The sequence below is a fragment of the Anabas testudineus genome, chromosome 16 (genome assembly GCF_900324465.2).
Source record: "Anabas testudineus chromosome 16, fAnaTes1.2, whole genome shotgun sequence".
NCBI classification, from domain to species: domain Eukaryota; kingdom Metazoa; phylum Chordata; class Actinopteri; order Anabantiformes; family Anabantidae; genus Anabas; species Anabas testudineus.
This window is the reverse complement of record NC_046625.1, coordinates 22,301,345-22,313,497: the sequence shown is the minus strand read 5'-3', so window position 1 is coordinate 22,313,497 and position 12,153 is coordinate 22,301,345. Positions and strand designations below refer to the sequence as shown.

At 40.5% G+C, this 12,153-nt stretch overlaps 1 protein-coding gene across 1 annotated transcript in view; it reads right to left on the bottom strand.

Moving 5' to 3' along the window:
* adgrb1a (adhesion G protein-coupled receptor B1a) overlaps nucleotides 1–12,153 on the bottom strand; it is a 63,008-nt gene that overhangs the window by 46,332 nt on the left and 4,523 nt on the right. The window contains exons 3-13 of the mRNA XM_026370866.1: nucleotides 11,902–12,006; nucleotides 10,301–10,468; nucleotides 9,770–9,934; nucleotides 8,930–9,094; nucleotides 7,616–7,780; nucleotides 7,429–7,530; nucleotides 7,131–7,237; nucleotides 6,689–6,883; nucleotides 5,967–6,035; nucleotides 4,143–4,251; nucleotides 1,334–1,477 (exon numbers count right to left, since the gene is read on the bottom strand). Coding sequence (XP_026226651.1) covers nucleotides 1,334–1,477; nucleotides 4,143–4,251; nucleotides 5,967–6,035; nucleotides 6,689–6,883; nucleotides 7,131–7,237; nucleotides 7,429–7,530; nucleotides 7,616–7,780; nucleotides 8,930–9,094; nucleotides 9,770–9,934; nucleotides 10,301–10,468; nucleotides 11,902–12,006 — 1,494 coding nt within the window. The remainder of the gene's footprint in view (nucleotides 1–1,333; nucleotides 1,478–4,142; nucleotides 4,252–5,966; nucleotides 6,036–6,688; nucleotides 6,884–7,130; nucleotides 7,238–7,428; nucleotides 7,531–7,615; nucleotides 7,781–8,929; nucleotides 9,095–9,769; nucleotides 9,935–10,300; nucleotides 10,469–11,901; nucleotides 12,007–12,153) is intronic.

The following is a 12,153-nucleotide window of genomic DNA, read 5'->3' as shown; positions in this document are numbered from 1 at the left end:
GGTTAGGTTTAGGCAACAAAAGCTCCTTGGTGAAGGTAAAGGTTATAGAGAAATGCTGGTTTTCTTAAAAGGTTAACAATGGTGGGTCAGAGGTCACTGGCCAAATAGAGAAAAAATGTAACATCTTTTTCCCATAATATTAATCAAGTGCTTAAAATTTCTAATCACAGAACCTTACTAAACATTGTAGTTAGGATCTATATAACAAACTGCACATGTTGGTGTGCAAACTATGTTGCCTAGGAACATTTCTATTCATGTAATCACTTGGCATTTACTTCCCTTTACATTAGCTTATAATTAAGTTAATAGAACTTGTAATCTGTTGCAATTTCCCAATATCTATATGATGTTTAGTTGAGCTGCGTGGACCTGAAGAAATTCCAAATTCTAATCATTTGTCCTCCAGCACAAATTAATGAGAACTACAATCAGCTTCTTTCTATCTGTACAGTACTGTAAGCGGGAGTGTTCCAGTATACTGTAATACTGCATACAGTATACTGTAATCTAACTGGACCGGGGAATGTTTTGGAAGCATGGTGTGCCATGTAACAAAAAGCAGTTATTCTAATCCAGACCACATTAATAACCCTTCTCTAATGTCTGAACTTAACCTCTTTTTCTTTGTGCCTAACTAAACTGACTTATTCATGTTAATACAATTGCACCCTGACTTTTTCTGAAAGCATCAAATCCTGACATTAGATGGTTCTTGAGAAACTTTGTCTCTTAGCACAAAATAAATACAATATTTACTTTCAGTGTCATAACATCATTAATGCATATGGACTTTATATTGTTATATTTTGTTATACTTATTCTAGTTTTTCTGTAGATGATGTGCCTTTTTGTTGTTTTTTTTTGCACAGCTGCGTAACAGCAGGTGATGTAAAATAATTTTGTTTCTCTGCCGCATGTTTTATTTGCAGCATTAAATACAACCATCTCTGGATGAGACGCTTTGCTTTCCAGATTAATGGCAGCGAAAGCTGTTTCATATATCAACTGCTGTTCTTTATTTCTGCATTTTTTTACATACAGATACAAGCACACACATTGTGGAATTGTCAAACAGACGGCAGACAGACTTGGGTATAATTAGTATTTCAGGATTTTTTTTATATCCTTTTTTTAAAATAATCTAAAAAGCTATTTTGTCTATGGGTAAATGCATTGGAGACTTGTGCAGGCTGGTTTGTTGAAAATTGTCATGTTCAGTTACTTGCAAAACTATAAAAGGCAAATTCAGTGTAAATCATCCTGTGCTACTGCACTCTGGACTGGTGTTGTACACATGAAGTGTGTTGCTAAGGTGTCTTCTAGCTCTCACCTGGTTTGCCAGTAGACAGGATGTTTTTCGGGATAGTGACTCTGTCCTCAGAGCTGCGGGCCCAGTCCACCATGCCCCTCCAGCCCTTCATAGGGAAGCTGATGTCAGCATGACCCACCACTGGACGCTTGTGGATGCTCAACACTGAAACACAGAAGCAAAGAAAATCTGAGGGACTAAGTTTTAAGTTTTAACAAGTCACATTTCTTTCAAACCACATAATTTTAACAATAAGTGCTTGTAGAAACGACAGATTTAGGCACTCAGTACTAACAAGCAGACTGTAGCCCTCTCCCAAGGACTACATGTACACAACTTTAAAGGCTTTTTTTAAGGTTGCATTATCACTGCAGGTGGAAATGTTTATTATTTTTTAAACCTTTTGACACCTCCTTTTTAGGGGTGTCCTAGATGATTTGTGGTGGGTTTTATCCTATAAAGTATATTTTCATCTTTCCCTTCAGGCAAACTGGCAGTAACAGATATTCTGACTGTGACACTAGATTTTATCTTCCAAAAAGAATTATGACATAAATAAAAACTATGCTGGTGCTACATTACCGCATGGTTTGAGATAAGTCTGTTCTCTTCTCAGAAACCAGGTAAGCATTAGGCTGCTGACAAGAGCTGTAGTTGCATTTGGATAAACAGACCACGTATTCTGAATCTAAATACATATTTTCTTGCACTGAAAAAAAAAAGTAATAGATAAATGGAGTTTGAATTTTCATCTAAACTGCTTACAACTATGGACCATGCTCAAACCCATGGCCATGACTGCTGGTTTAAATGCAGTGAATTCTGCAGTACTTAGCTACCCCGGTACTGTACACACAAGTTTAGGCTTCAAAGCATTTTGCTAAATGCATCCAAACCCTTTTTTTAAATGACAGTTGCCAGTACTGGATCTGTTTGACCAATTGGACCTACACTTAAGTCACAAACGGGGCACTTCCTCCAATGGTTCTAAGAACTATAAAAGTTCCTCTGGTCTGAAAGCACCTAATTGTTGTATTCTTTTTAATGCTTCTTGCATTAAGTTGTATTGAAATTGCATTTTGCAATATGATCAGAGATCTCAGAGCTATTTCTTATTCATTGGACTACAGCTCCTGCTAACTGGAGTCAACTTTAGAAGAACTTTAAATTGAAGAAGAAAGTATCACTGGATGGATTGAAAGAGATCTTAGATTCTAGAGAACTGTAATCTTAAAGTGTTCACTGGTGACCTTCCTTATTTTACTAAATAAGTGTCTTACTTATGATTCACCAAGGTAAAGTGAAAGTGTGGCTGTGTTTCAAATTGTCTTGTAACTGTCGTTGATGTTGCTTTCTTGGCTCAGTCTCTCTTGATAAATAAGATTTGAAATATTGGGGGAAGTGGGATTTACCTGATAAAAAATACAATAAAATAAACTGATAAATTGCACTAGAATAGAAGAATACATATTGTTGTTCAAAACTAATACCCAAATAAATTCTTGTTGTTAGTAGTTATCTCAAGTTCAAGTCTGTTGAACTCCCACATCCTATATAATGTGATGAGTCTGTGTGAAGAAACTCTGGTCTAAATATATGTTGGTAGATGAACAAGTGTTCCTGTGCATAGCTTTGCTTATGTTTGAGGTGTAGGAGGATAGAGGAGGTCAGCTGGCCCAGGGGAGGTACAGTATGCTGCTGGTGTGGGCAGCGATTTGGCTCCAGACAGCGAGGTGGCACCGCTATAAACAGGACCTCTCATCTGGCCTCAATTCCCACATACTCTCCCTCAGCTCAACTCAAACTCTGCCTCGTTTTATCTGGAGGTCACAGAGAGCAGCTGAGCCTCTGTGATGACTACATTACATTTTTTCCCCCTATTTGAGAAAAAAATAGAACGATTACAGTTGTTGAGCAAAGGGAGGCAGCAGGTGGTTGTGAATGTAGAATGCCATGAGATGCATCTAAAGACCAGCTGCCCCTGAGGATAATGCTAATATTTACCATGGGTTGTTCCTTTTATATATAAGTACTAGAGAATCGAAAAGCTGCATAGATTATGTTGCAACTCAATAGAGTTATAATCAAAAATACTTCAAGATGGTGAGCAACTTTCATAAGGTCAGAATGTGAGGCGATCTGGGCCTTGAGTCCAGACTTTAACAACCCACACTTAGGCCAGATCTAGTTTGTGGAAGATCAAATGATTGCTTGTTGGTATGGATACCATATAATACGCCTACTGCCTTTACTCGTTACCACCATCATACAAAGGCTTTAATGTATTTCCAACTTGACATCAACAAATGAATTGCTTGTGTCTCATGAAGTTGCACTGACAGGCTTATATGTATATATAAATAGACATGTTTTCGAAGTAGATGATGAACATAAATGGGCTAAAACATTGCCACTACATGGGCTTCGAGTGGTCAAATTGTTCTGCTGATGCCATCTTTGATGATGTAGTCGACAAACAATCTAATCTTGACAATCTTTGGCATTATTGTTACCAATCAGCTAACCCACACTCCAGTCAAAGATATATTTATCTGCGAAAAGCTAAAATCAACTAATCATGTGAAAGAGACTTGACTTTGCTGACAGAAGTCTTGCTGAATGTAACATTGCTTATTGCAGCTGAATTGAGACGGAAGGCACATAAAATGTCTGTTTAACCATCGGGTCACCCACCCCCATTTCCCCTTTTATGTATTGTCATTGTAGTTATGAAGATGAGTCTTCAAAGGAAGAAAAAGTTGTGATAAGAGAATTTATTTTGATAAGCAGAGATAGATGTGGAGATCTCCGGGATGGTGATAAGGCTGACCTAGGTTATCGGTGACTTCATACATGTCTTGAAAGTCTTTCATCCTGAGGCCGATGACATCCACAAAGTCCTCCACCAGACGGAACAGCTCTTTGATGTTTGGCCCCAGCTGAGAAAACAGAGACACATGAAAGCAGAATGAATAAAAACGGATTATGGATTTGCCAAGTGTTCCAACAGCCGTTCAAAAGTATTCACCTCAAACAAAAAGACTAAGACTAAAAAAGTATGGCGACAAATATTGTTACAACATACCCTGAAGGTTCCCTACCACCATTTCCCATATTCTGCATAGCCATGACATTAACATTAACATTTTGTATATGATGGCCTTTCTCTTCATTATCCCATTTACCCCATGACATGATTGTTTAACAATAGACAGGTCTTCCTGAATTTACAAACCCCATTTTAAGAAAACACTATAATTTGCCCCCAGGTGGCACTGCATGGAAAATAAGAGTCATGACTCATGTGCTGCTGCTTCCAGAAATGCAACCTGAAACTCTATACCACAAGCAGGATGCCAAACTTAAGTTCTGTGCAGAAACGCTGCTGAGATTTCTGGGCCCAAGCTCGATGGATGGACTGAAAGACAGTGGAAATGTGTTCTGTGGTTATGGAGCGAAGATGCAAAAGCCAGAAACTGTGATGGTTTGGCAGCGCGCCCAGGGCGTGGGTGACTTGCATTCACAGGTGGAGATTTCAGAGAGACATACAGTACGCTACCATCAAAGCTCTTCTTTTCCCAGGAAGTGGAAGTGGATATTTCAGTAGGACAAGTCTATAATAACGTGACTTTGTAAAGCATGTACATGTGCTTAACTGTACTCCCTGCTGTCCAATATACTGTTCATTCACATTCAGATCACACTTCAGGGATTTGGATTAACCTGTTAGCCGGCCCAGGCCTCCCTGTCTTTCTCTCTCTCAGCACTGTATTATCAAACATTGCTTTGTCAAAATGTCTCATTTAAGCACAATCTAAACTTATTCAAAATGAAGTTATTAAGCCTTTAACCTTTTCTTAGCGCTCACATACAAACTAGTGCCTGAAAACAAAACACTCTTGAGCTGTTCACTTTAGCCCCGTATTTCAGTTTATGATGGTGCAGTGGTAATCAATCTTTGGCTCTGATACCTCTAAAAACAAAAGTTTCTTTTTGAAACTTACCATTAAAAGCATAATATCTACTGTGATATTCCCCCTAACCCAGCTTTCCACTGACTGTAAGTTACTATTGATTTTACCATTAAGACATAAAGGAAAAGCTTACTGTAATGTAGGGTTAGTTTGTTTTTTACTAAATCACACTAACAATAAATAAAATAAAGTGTGGTGGTATAAGCTGAGATGCCACAGTTTAAGGGAACAATTTCAAAAATGTAAAAAGAAGAACTCCTTCTTTCCTTCAGGGAGAAACATCTTACTTATTGTGCATTATTTGCACTTTAAGATACTTTTCAAGATTCTCCCGGTTCCTACATGGTGACACTCCTGAAAACAAAACGAACGGCTGGTTGGAAGCAAAGCTAGTGTTGTTCGAGTGGATGAGTGCAGCAGATGGATGAGTGGGTGTTTGCGTTGACTCAGTTACTCATTAGCTATAGTTATTTTTGTCCTTCAGAAGCTCTCATCTACCCCTGTCAGTCTGAAAAGATACAGGTGGGCTGTTTTTCCACCTGTGTCTTTGTCACAGTGTCTAACTCATCAGTTGTGTAGCTTGAGGGATGTTATTATTACTATGCACTAAATTCAACAAAAGATGTAATTACAGGTGAGGTGGTGTGAGTCCTGTTTTAGAAAAAGAGCGTGATACTAACCAGTTGCGCTTCTTCCCATCTCTCTCTGTTCTCCTCCATCAACAGATTGCTGACTGACTGCACAAAGTTCTGTAAAACAGAGAAAAAAAAAAGGTTTGCTACATTATTTCTGTGTGTTTCCAAAGCTGCATATGTTTTCATTATTCTATGTCATAAAGCTCTGTTGTTTTACAAAAGCTAATAAACACATTTGTGTGTCACTTTTAATCTCAGTCCTGTATACAACAGCATTAAATAGAGATGTGTGGTTAATCCTCAGCTGAAAATAGATCTTAACAAATGCGTTACGTCTCCTGTTCCAGTCACATCTTCACCATCAAGCTGTTTTGGGAAATTGCTGTAATACATGGATGTTCACCATTCAATTAGAAGCCATGGTCTTATCCACCATGGAGGTCATCGAGGTCCAGTCTGGGGTATAACCATCTATAGTATTTTTATAATAATAAGATCCTGACCTCAGAAAAAGGACAGAGGTCTAGACGTCAACAAGGACGTGAAGCTGCTATAGCATGACACAGGTAACTAATAAGCCAACTGCAAACACTATGTTTAAAAGTGGTTATAAATCGTGATGCAAAAAAAGGTAGTTAGTTAAAATGAATTAACTAAAGTCACAACCATTGGAAGAAAATCTACTTAATTTCAATCTTTTAAATTTGACCAATTCCTGCTAAGAAATGATTTATGTGCTTTAACTTTACTCAAACACGTCTTCTCACCCTCATGTCTGCACTGCTGGGGCTGTAGTATGCCCTGCGGAAGATCTCCGTCATGTTTTTCAGTACGTCCACTGTGGCCAGCAGATCACCACTGTAGCTGGTCCCATCACTGGACGTAACTCTCAGCTTGGTCATCACCTCTGAAACCCCATCTCCCACAAGGCCACGCTGTGCTTTGGACAAATGTTCCCGAGTCTGACAAATAAAGTGGATTTTGATATTTTTCACAGTTTAACATGTTGCCATAAACATTTATTTCCATGGAAACAGCTTCAGGCAATGTTTATGTCAAAGCCTGCTGACTGCAGGTTATGACAATGCCTTGTGGAATAATATTAAAATCTACTGAAATGTCACACTCCTGTGCCTTGATGCAACATTTGAAAAGCCTCAGTCGATTATTTTGCCTTTAGGCTACCAGAGTGTAACAACTTCTTCTCACCAAGGTTTGTATGCTGCGGTAGTCATTGGAAACACATTTCATATATGTGGGATTTTCCCAGTAAGCGATACCCTCTTCATCAAGAGTGCAACGGCGCAGGATCAGCCCTGCAAGGGAAAAAACATTCAGGAAATGTTTTGTATGAGCAGAGTTTCTAATATAACTTTTGAAAATCCATCCATCCATGTAAAGAGAAAACATCCAAATGCTACACAAAAAGGCTCCAAAGAATACTAGTGGATGTCTCATGCATGCTATGGTGTATACTGTATGTATAGTTCATACGAAGTGAGCTCACCCATGGCATTGGGAGGACAGCGTACTGCTGCTGTGTCCCCAGCTGGAGTCATCTTCCACACAACATTAGAGAAGTTGTCCTCGGCGCATATTTCATGAGGTTCTGTTCACAGAAAAATATAAAAGTGTTTCATGTACTAGTGTTACAGTAGCTATGTAAAGTAATGTTTCCATTTCTGATCACTGACCTGGGCATCTCTTCTCATTACAACCATGGACTTCTGCTCGTTCTCCAGGACAAAGTTGCCCTCCAAAAAAGGGCCCATAACAAATCCGGTTTCTCTGCTGAGTCCCCCCTCCACAGGTTTTAGAACAGCCTGACCATAAAGACCACGGTTGCCATTTGCCATCCACTGCCAGAACAATTACAATATGACACGATTAGGCACAGTGAAACACACATCTCAGCCATACATACACTTGACATGAGCATTTTACCAGTTTTAGTCCTTTCAGCACAAGTCATACAGACTTCACAACACTGAAGGACATGTTTTAAACTAATTGCACTGTTTTGGAAATTTAAAATGGCAATTGGTTTGTAGTCATTTTCTTGGATCATTCGAATAAAACAACAAAGGCTAGAAACTCACTTAATGCAGTTCAGCGACAGTGGTACAATTCATAGCATTCTAAAATTAATAGACACTTGTGAAAGTCTGGAAAGCAGAAAGCATAATCATTAATATAAACCACTAAGAAAGAAACAGAGTCAAATACTCCTAATGCAAAGACTAGAAGAAAAGAAGTGGGTGGTAGGAACAGAGGAGAACATTATTATAGAAAGAAATATTAATCATGTTTTAGCTGTTTTACTTTGCCGCCATGCAGGGCAGTGGTCTTTCTATTGAAAATAGCAGGGTTATTTATTTGAAATATTGGGTCGTAGTTGGCTTGGTTCATTATTAGGGTTTTGCCTACAGACAATCAGCATCATGAACAGCAAACCATAGGGCTTTGGTAGTTTGGGTGCATGTCCCACATGTACAGTCATGAGTCATAAAGACCTATAGTATGTTTAGAGATAAAAAGAAGGACTGCCCCCACAGAAACTATGTAGTGAGTACAGGATTAAAAAGGAGACAAAAGCTATTGTGTAAATGTGTTGTGAATCATAAATCCAGTTTGTTGCATTCCTGTTCTTGCTCTTATGTTTTGTAAAAAAAATACTGGTAGAATAAGTGTCACACTGCTTCTTTAAAAAGCTGTCTAATCTGGTATTGAGTAACATGGAACCACATCACTGGATTAAACACACACTCACCCATATAAAAAAAAACACGCACACATACTGGAGTGTTGGCTGAGCTGTGCCACTGGTAACTGTAAAGGATTTGGAAATATATGCATTTCCACAGTGAATTATTTAGTGTTGAACTGAGGAGCCACATCATACAACAGAAACAGGGGAAAATGCATTAAAGCGGTTACATTGTTGGTACGTTTGGCTCTTCTAGTGAATCTGTTCTGACATAGCAAGAAAATGCCTTTCTGTTTCGTACCCGGGCACTCTCCGAGGAAGCAGTCAACGGTTTCCAGAAATTCTCCTCTGCACTCGGAGCCTCCATATGAAGGGCCGTTACACTCCCTGGTTCTCTGCATGGTCCCATTAGAGCAGGAGGCGGAGCAGGAGCCCCAGCTTGACCACTCATTCCATACTCCATCCACTGAGGACGGCCGGGGTCACCAAAACGCCAGGAAAACAGCACAGTAAACAAAACATAGAAATCAGTTATTTGGGGTTTTGAGTTCATAGTTATCCAGCCACACACGGGAAATGTGTACAATTACATATTCTAGTGTTCTGTTAATTCGTAATAACATTCTGTGCATTTATACATTAAAGAATATAGTCTGAATAAAGTCAACTGCAAAATGTTGGGAAAATGTACACAGTCCAAACGACCACACTTGAAGGCAAGGTGTGATAGAGGGAGAAGGTGTGATTAATCTTCTCAAAGGTAACACAAAGGATGAAGTGACTGTGAAAGGCTGGATACAGTATTGCTTCTGTTTATTCTACACTGTGAACAAACAGACACGTTCAATCATGTTTGTCGCCACATAAGGTCCTGCGTGCACAGTCCTCACACTTGGCTAGCTGCTTGTGAAGTGGGTGTAATTGTCAGATTGTTGGTTTTGGAAAGTTTCAATTGTTGGACCCATCCCCAAAAATACAAATGTCTTAGGATGTGGGGGGTTCAGATGCTGTTAGACAAACCATACAAGGACTTTGTTTGAAGCAGAGTGACTCCCAGGTATTGACTGGTTGCCCTCTTGTGCATTTGGCCATTACAATGTTTGGTTCAACTAAGGTGATTTTGAGTAGTGGTGTTCCTCACCTGGACAGACAGCTATGTTGCAGAATTTGGTTTGTTTCTCCGGGCCATCACAGGGATCTCCCCCAAACTGAGGGGGCGTGCAGATTCGCGTTCTCGACCTGTAACCTCGACCACAGGTCGATGAACATAAACTCCACGGTGTCCACTCCTCCCAAGAGCCATGCACTGCAATCACAGCAGCTAGGGTATGATTTATAGACAAACACATTCCCCTCTTAAAATACCAAGACAACTTCTTCAAAATAATTCAAAAGTTACTCTACAGTTTTACGGGTTTAAATGCTATCATCTTTGCCAAGCCATTGTTCTGGGGTGGTAATGCTTTCTAAATTAAGGAGTCTCCCTGCCTGTCTGCATGTAGAAGAACCTGATAACACTTTGGAATTAGTTTTTGGGAACCTATCTGCCTGCAGGCAAACCCTTTTCTTTACACAGGTTCGTGGAGGGAAGTCTTGTCTGGGTGATCCAGAAGAGGGCTGGGAGAGCACAGGACAGGTGGCAGACGACTGGAAATGGGGACGGGGGGCTTACCTGGACACACAGCAGAGTTGTTGCAAGGTCTCTGCTCTCGCAATGGCCCACTACACTGGGTGCTGTAGGAGGAGGACACACAGAAACGAGTGCGACTCTGCCAGCCCTCCCCACATGTGAGAGAACACACACTCCACGCTGACCACTCCTCACCTGAAGCTGAGTCTACTGAGGAGGAAGGAACGGGTAAAGGAGGAGGATAGGGGAGAAAAAGGAGGGAAAGGAAAGGAGAGGGCCATAACTAATTATCATGCAGGACGCAGCCTCTGCGGCCAAAAAAGAGGAAGGGCTGTGATACGATAAAGGGGAGATTTCAGCTCTGCTATCCATTTTAGGGGCCACCTCCATACATAAATGGGGCTGTCCAATTTCAGTGCTGGTGATCCTTGATTGGCCTATGTGTTCCAAACCATTGTGGTCTTGTAAGACGGTCTAGATCCATTTGAAAAGGACAGAAAATGTTCAAGACACATGGCCAACATTTTACAGGGCATCCTTCAAAGGAGGTGGCACCTCAAGTGGACGCCAGCTTCTGTTCTACTTGTACTTCTTCATCTGCAAGGATCTGATGTCATATCCTTTGCATTGACTTTTAGGGGAAGTCAATGCCACTGGCTTAGGATATGTCATATTTTCATTACCAACAGTCAACAGGTCAGCTGACCCAAAGGGGAAAATTCAGCAGTCACAGCTGGGGAAGCAGGAAGGAAAACTAAAGAGGATGTTGGGAATCAATTACAAAATTAAAATAATGCTTCACCCAAAGTCTGGCTTGTGGTATCAAACCTTCACCCTCTGTAGGCCACTGGCTCTAGTAGATTCATAGCACTTGTAATTGATTAGAACAGCCTGGCTCATTTAACTCTCTGTCAAGAACCTCACCACAAAACATTCACACTTTAAAAAGTAATATTGTTGTATGCTGGGGCATACATGCTTCCATGTAGCTAAACTTTAAAAAAAGGGTGAAAAAAGGTCACTGTTTGTAGTTTGTAGCTTTCGCATTGTCCTAGGAAAGCTGTCAAGTCGTTTTTTTTTTTTTTTGCCTTGAGGCATATTTCTTGAACACTTTCGAAAGGCCTGGGTCATCTGTTTGTCCCCTGTGATTTCATGGTTTTATGTGGGTTTTGTAATTTCATTTAAAGCTATGCTAAACATGACCTGACTGTAGCTAAATACATCTAACCACACAAAGCATGACACTGGTATCTAACTTGTGAAAAAATAAATAAAGCCAATGAGTGCATGCCCCAATTTGTCGAACAATTTATTTAAGCCTGCAGAGGGTTGAGTGTCTGCTGCTACTGATTTTGGGTGGAGTATCACTTTAACAGAGAGGGAAGACTCCATTATATATAGTGTTTTATATACAGGGCACAATGTCCTGTTATGACCTCACATAAAATACAACTTCACTATGTTCAGTCAGGGTCCATGTTGGAATTAGTCCATTGCGGACGAGGCACTACTGGGAGATTTTGATAGATGTGTACATCATTAAGTGAAGTGCAACTCTCTAGTTCGTGTGTATTGTAGAAAATGGTCACCCAAGCTGTCACAGTGACTGATGCATGGGATCCCTCTGCGTCCCGTTGTCTTACCTGTCTGAGGACTCTGCTGTCCACTGCGGGTCTTGTCTACGTCGTCACGCTTGCGGCTGTCCACCGAGCGAAGCGATTGGCTGCGAGAGAGATGGCGACCTTTGCCTAAAGGGGGTGAGGCAAGGCCGGGAGGGGGGGTGAGGGAGGAGGTTAGCAACCAGAGCTCCTTCATTAATGGCTTCTATCTGGGACACAACCGTGACGTGATTGGTCACCCAGAACAGCATCAGCCAAACTTGGGTCTTTTGTTGT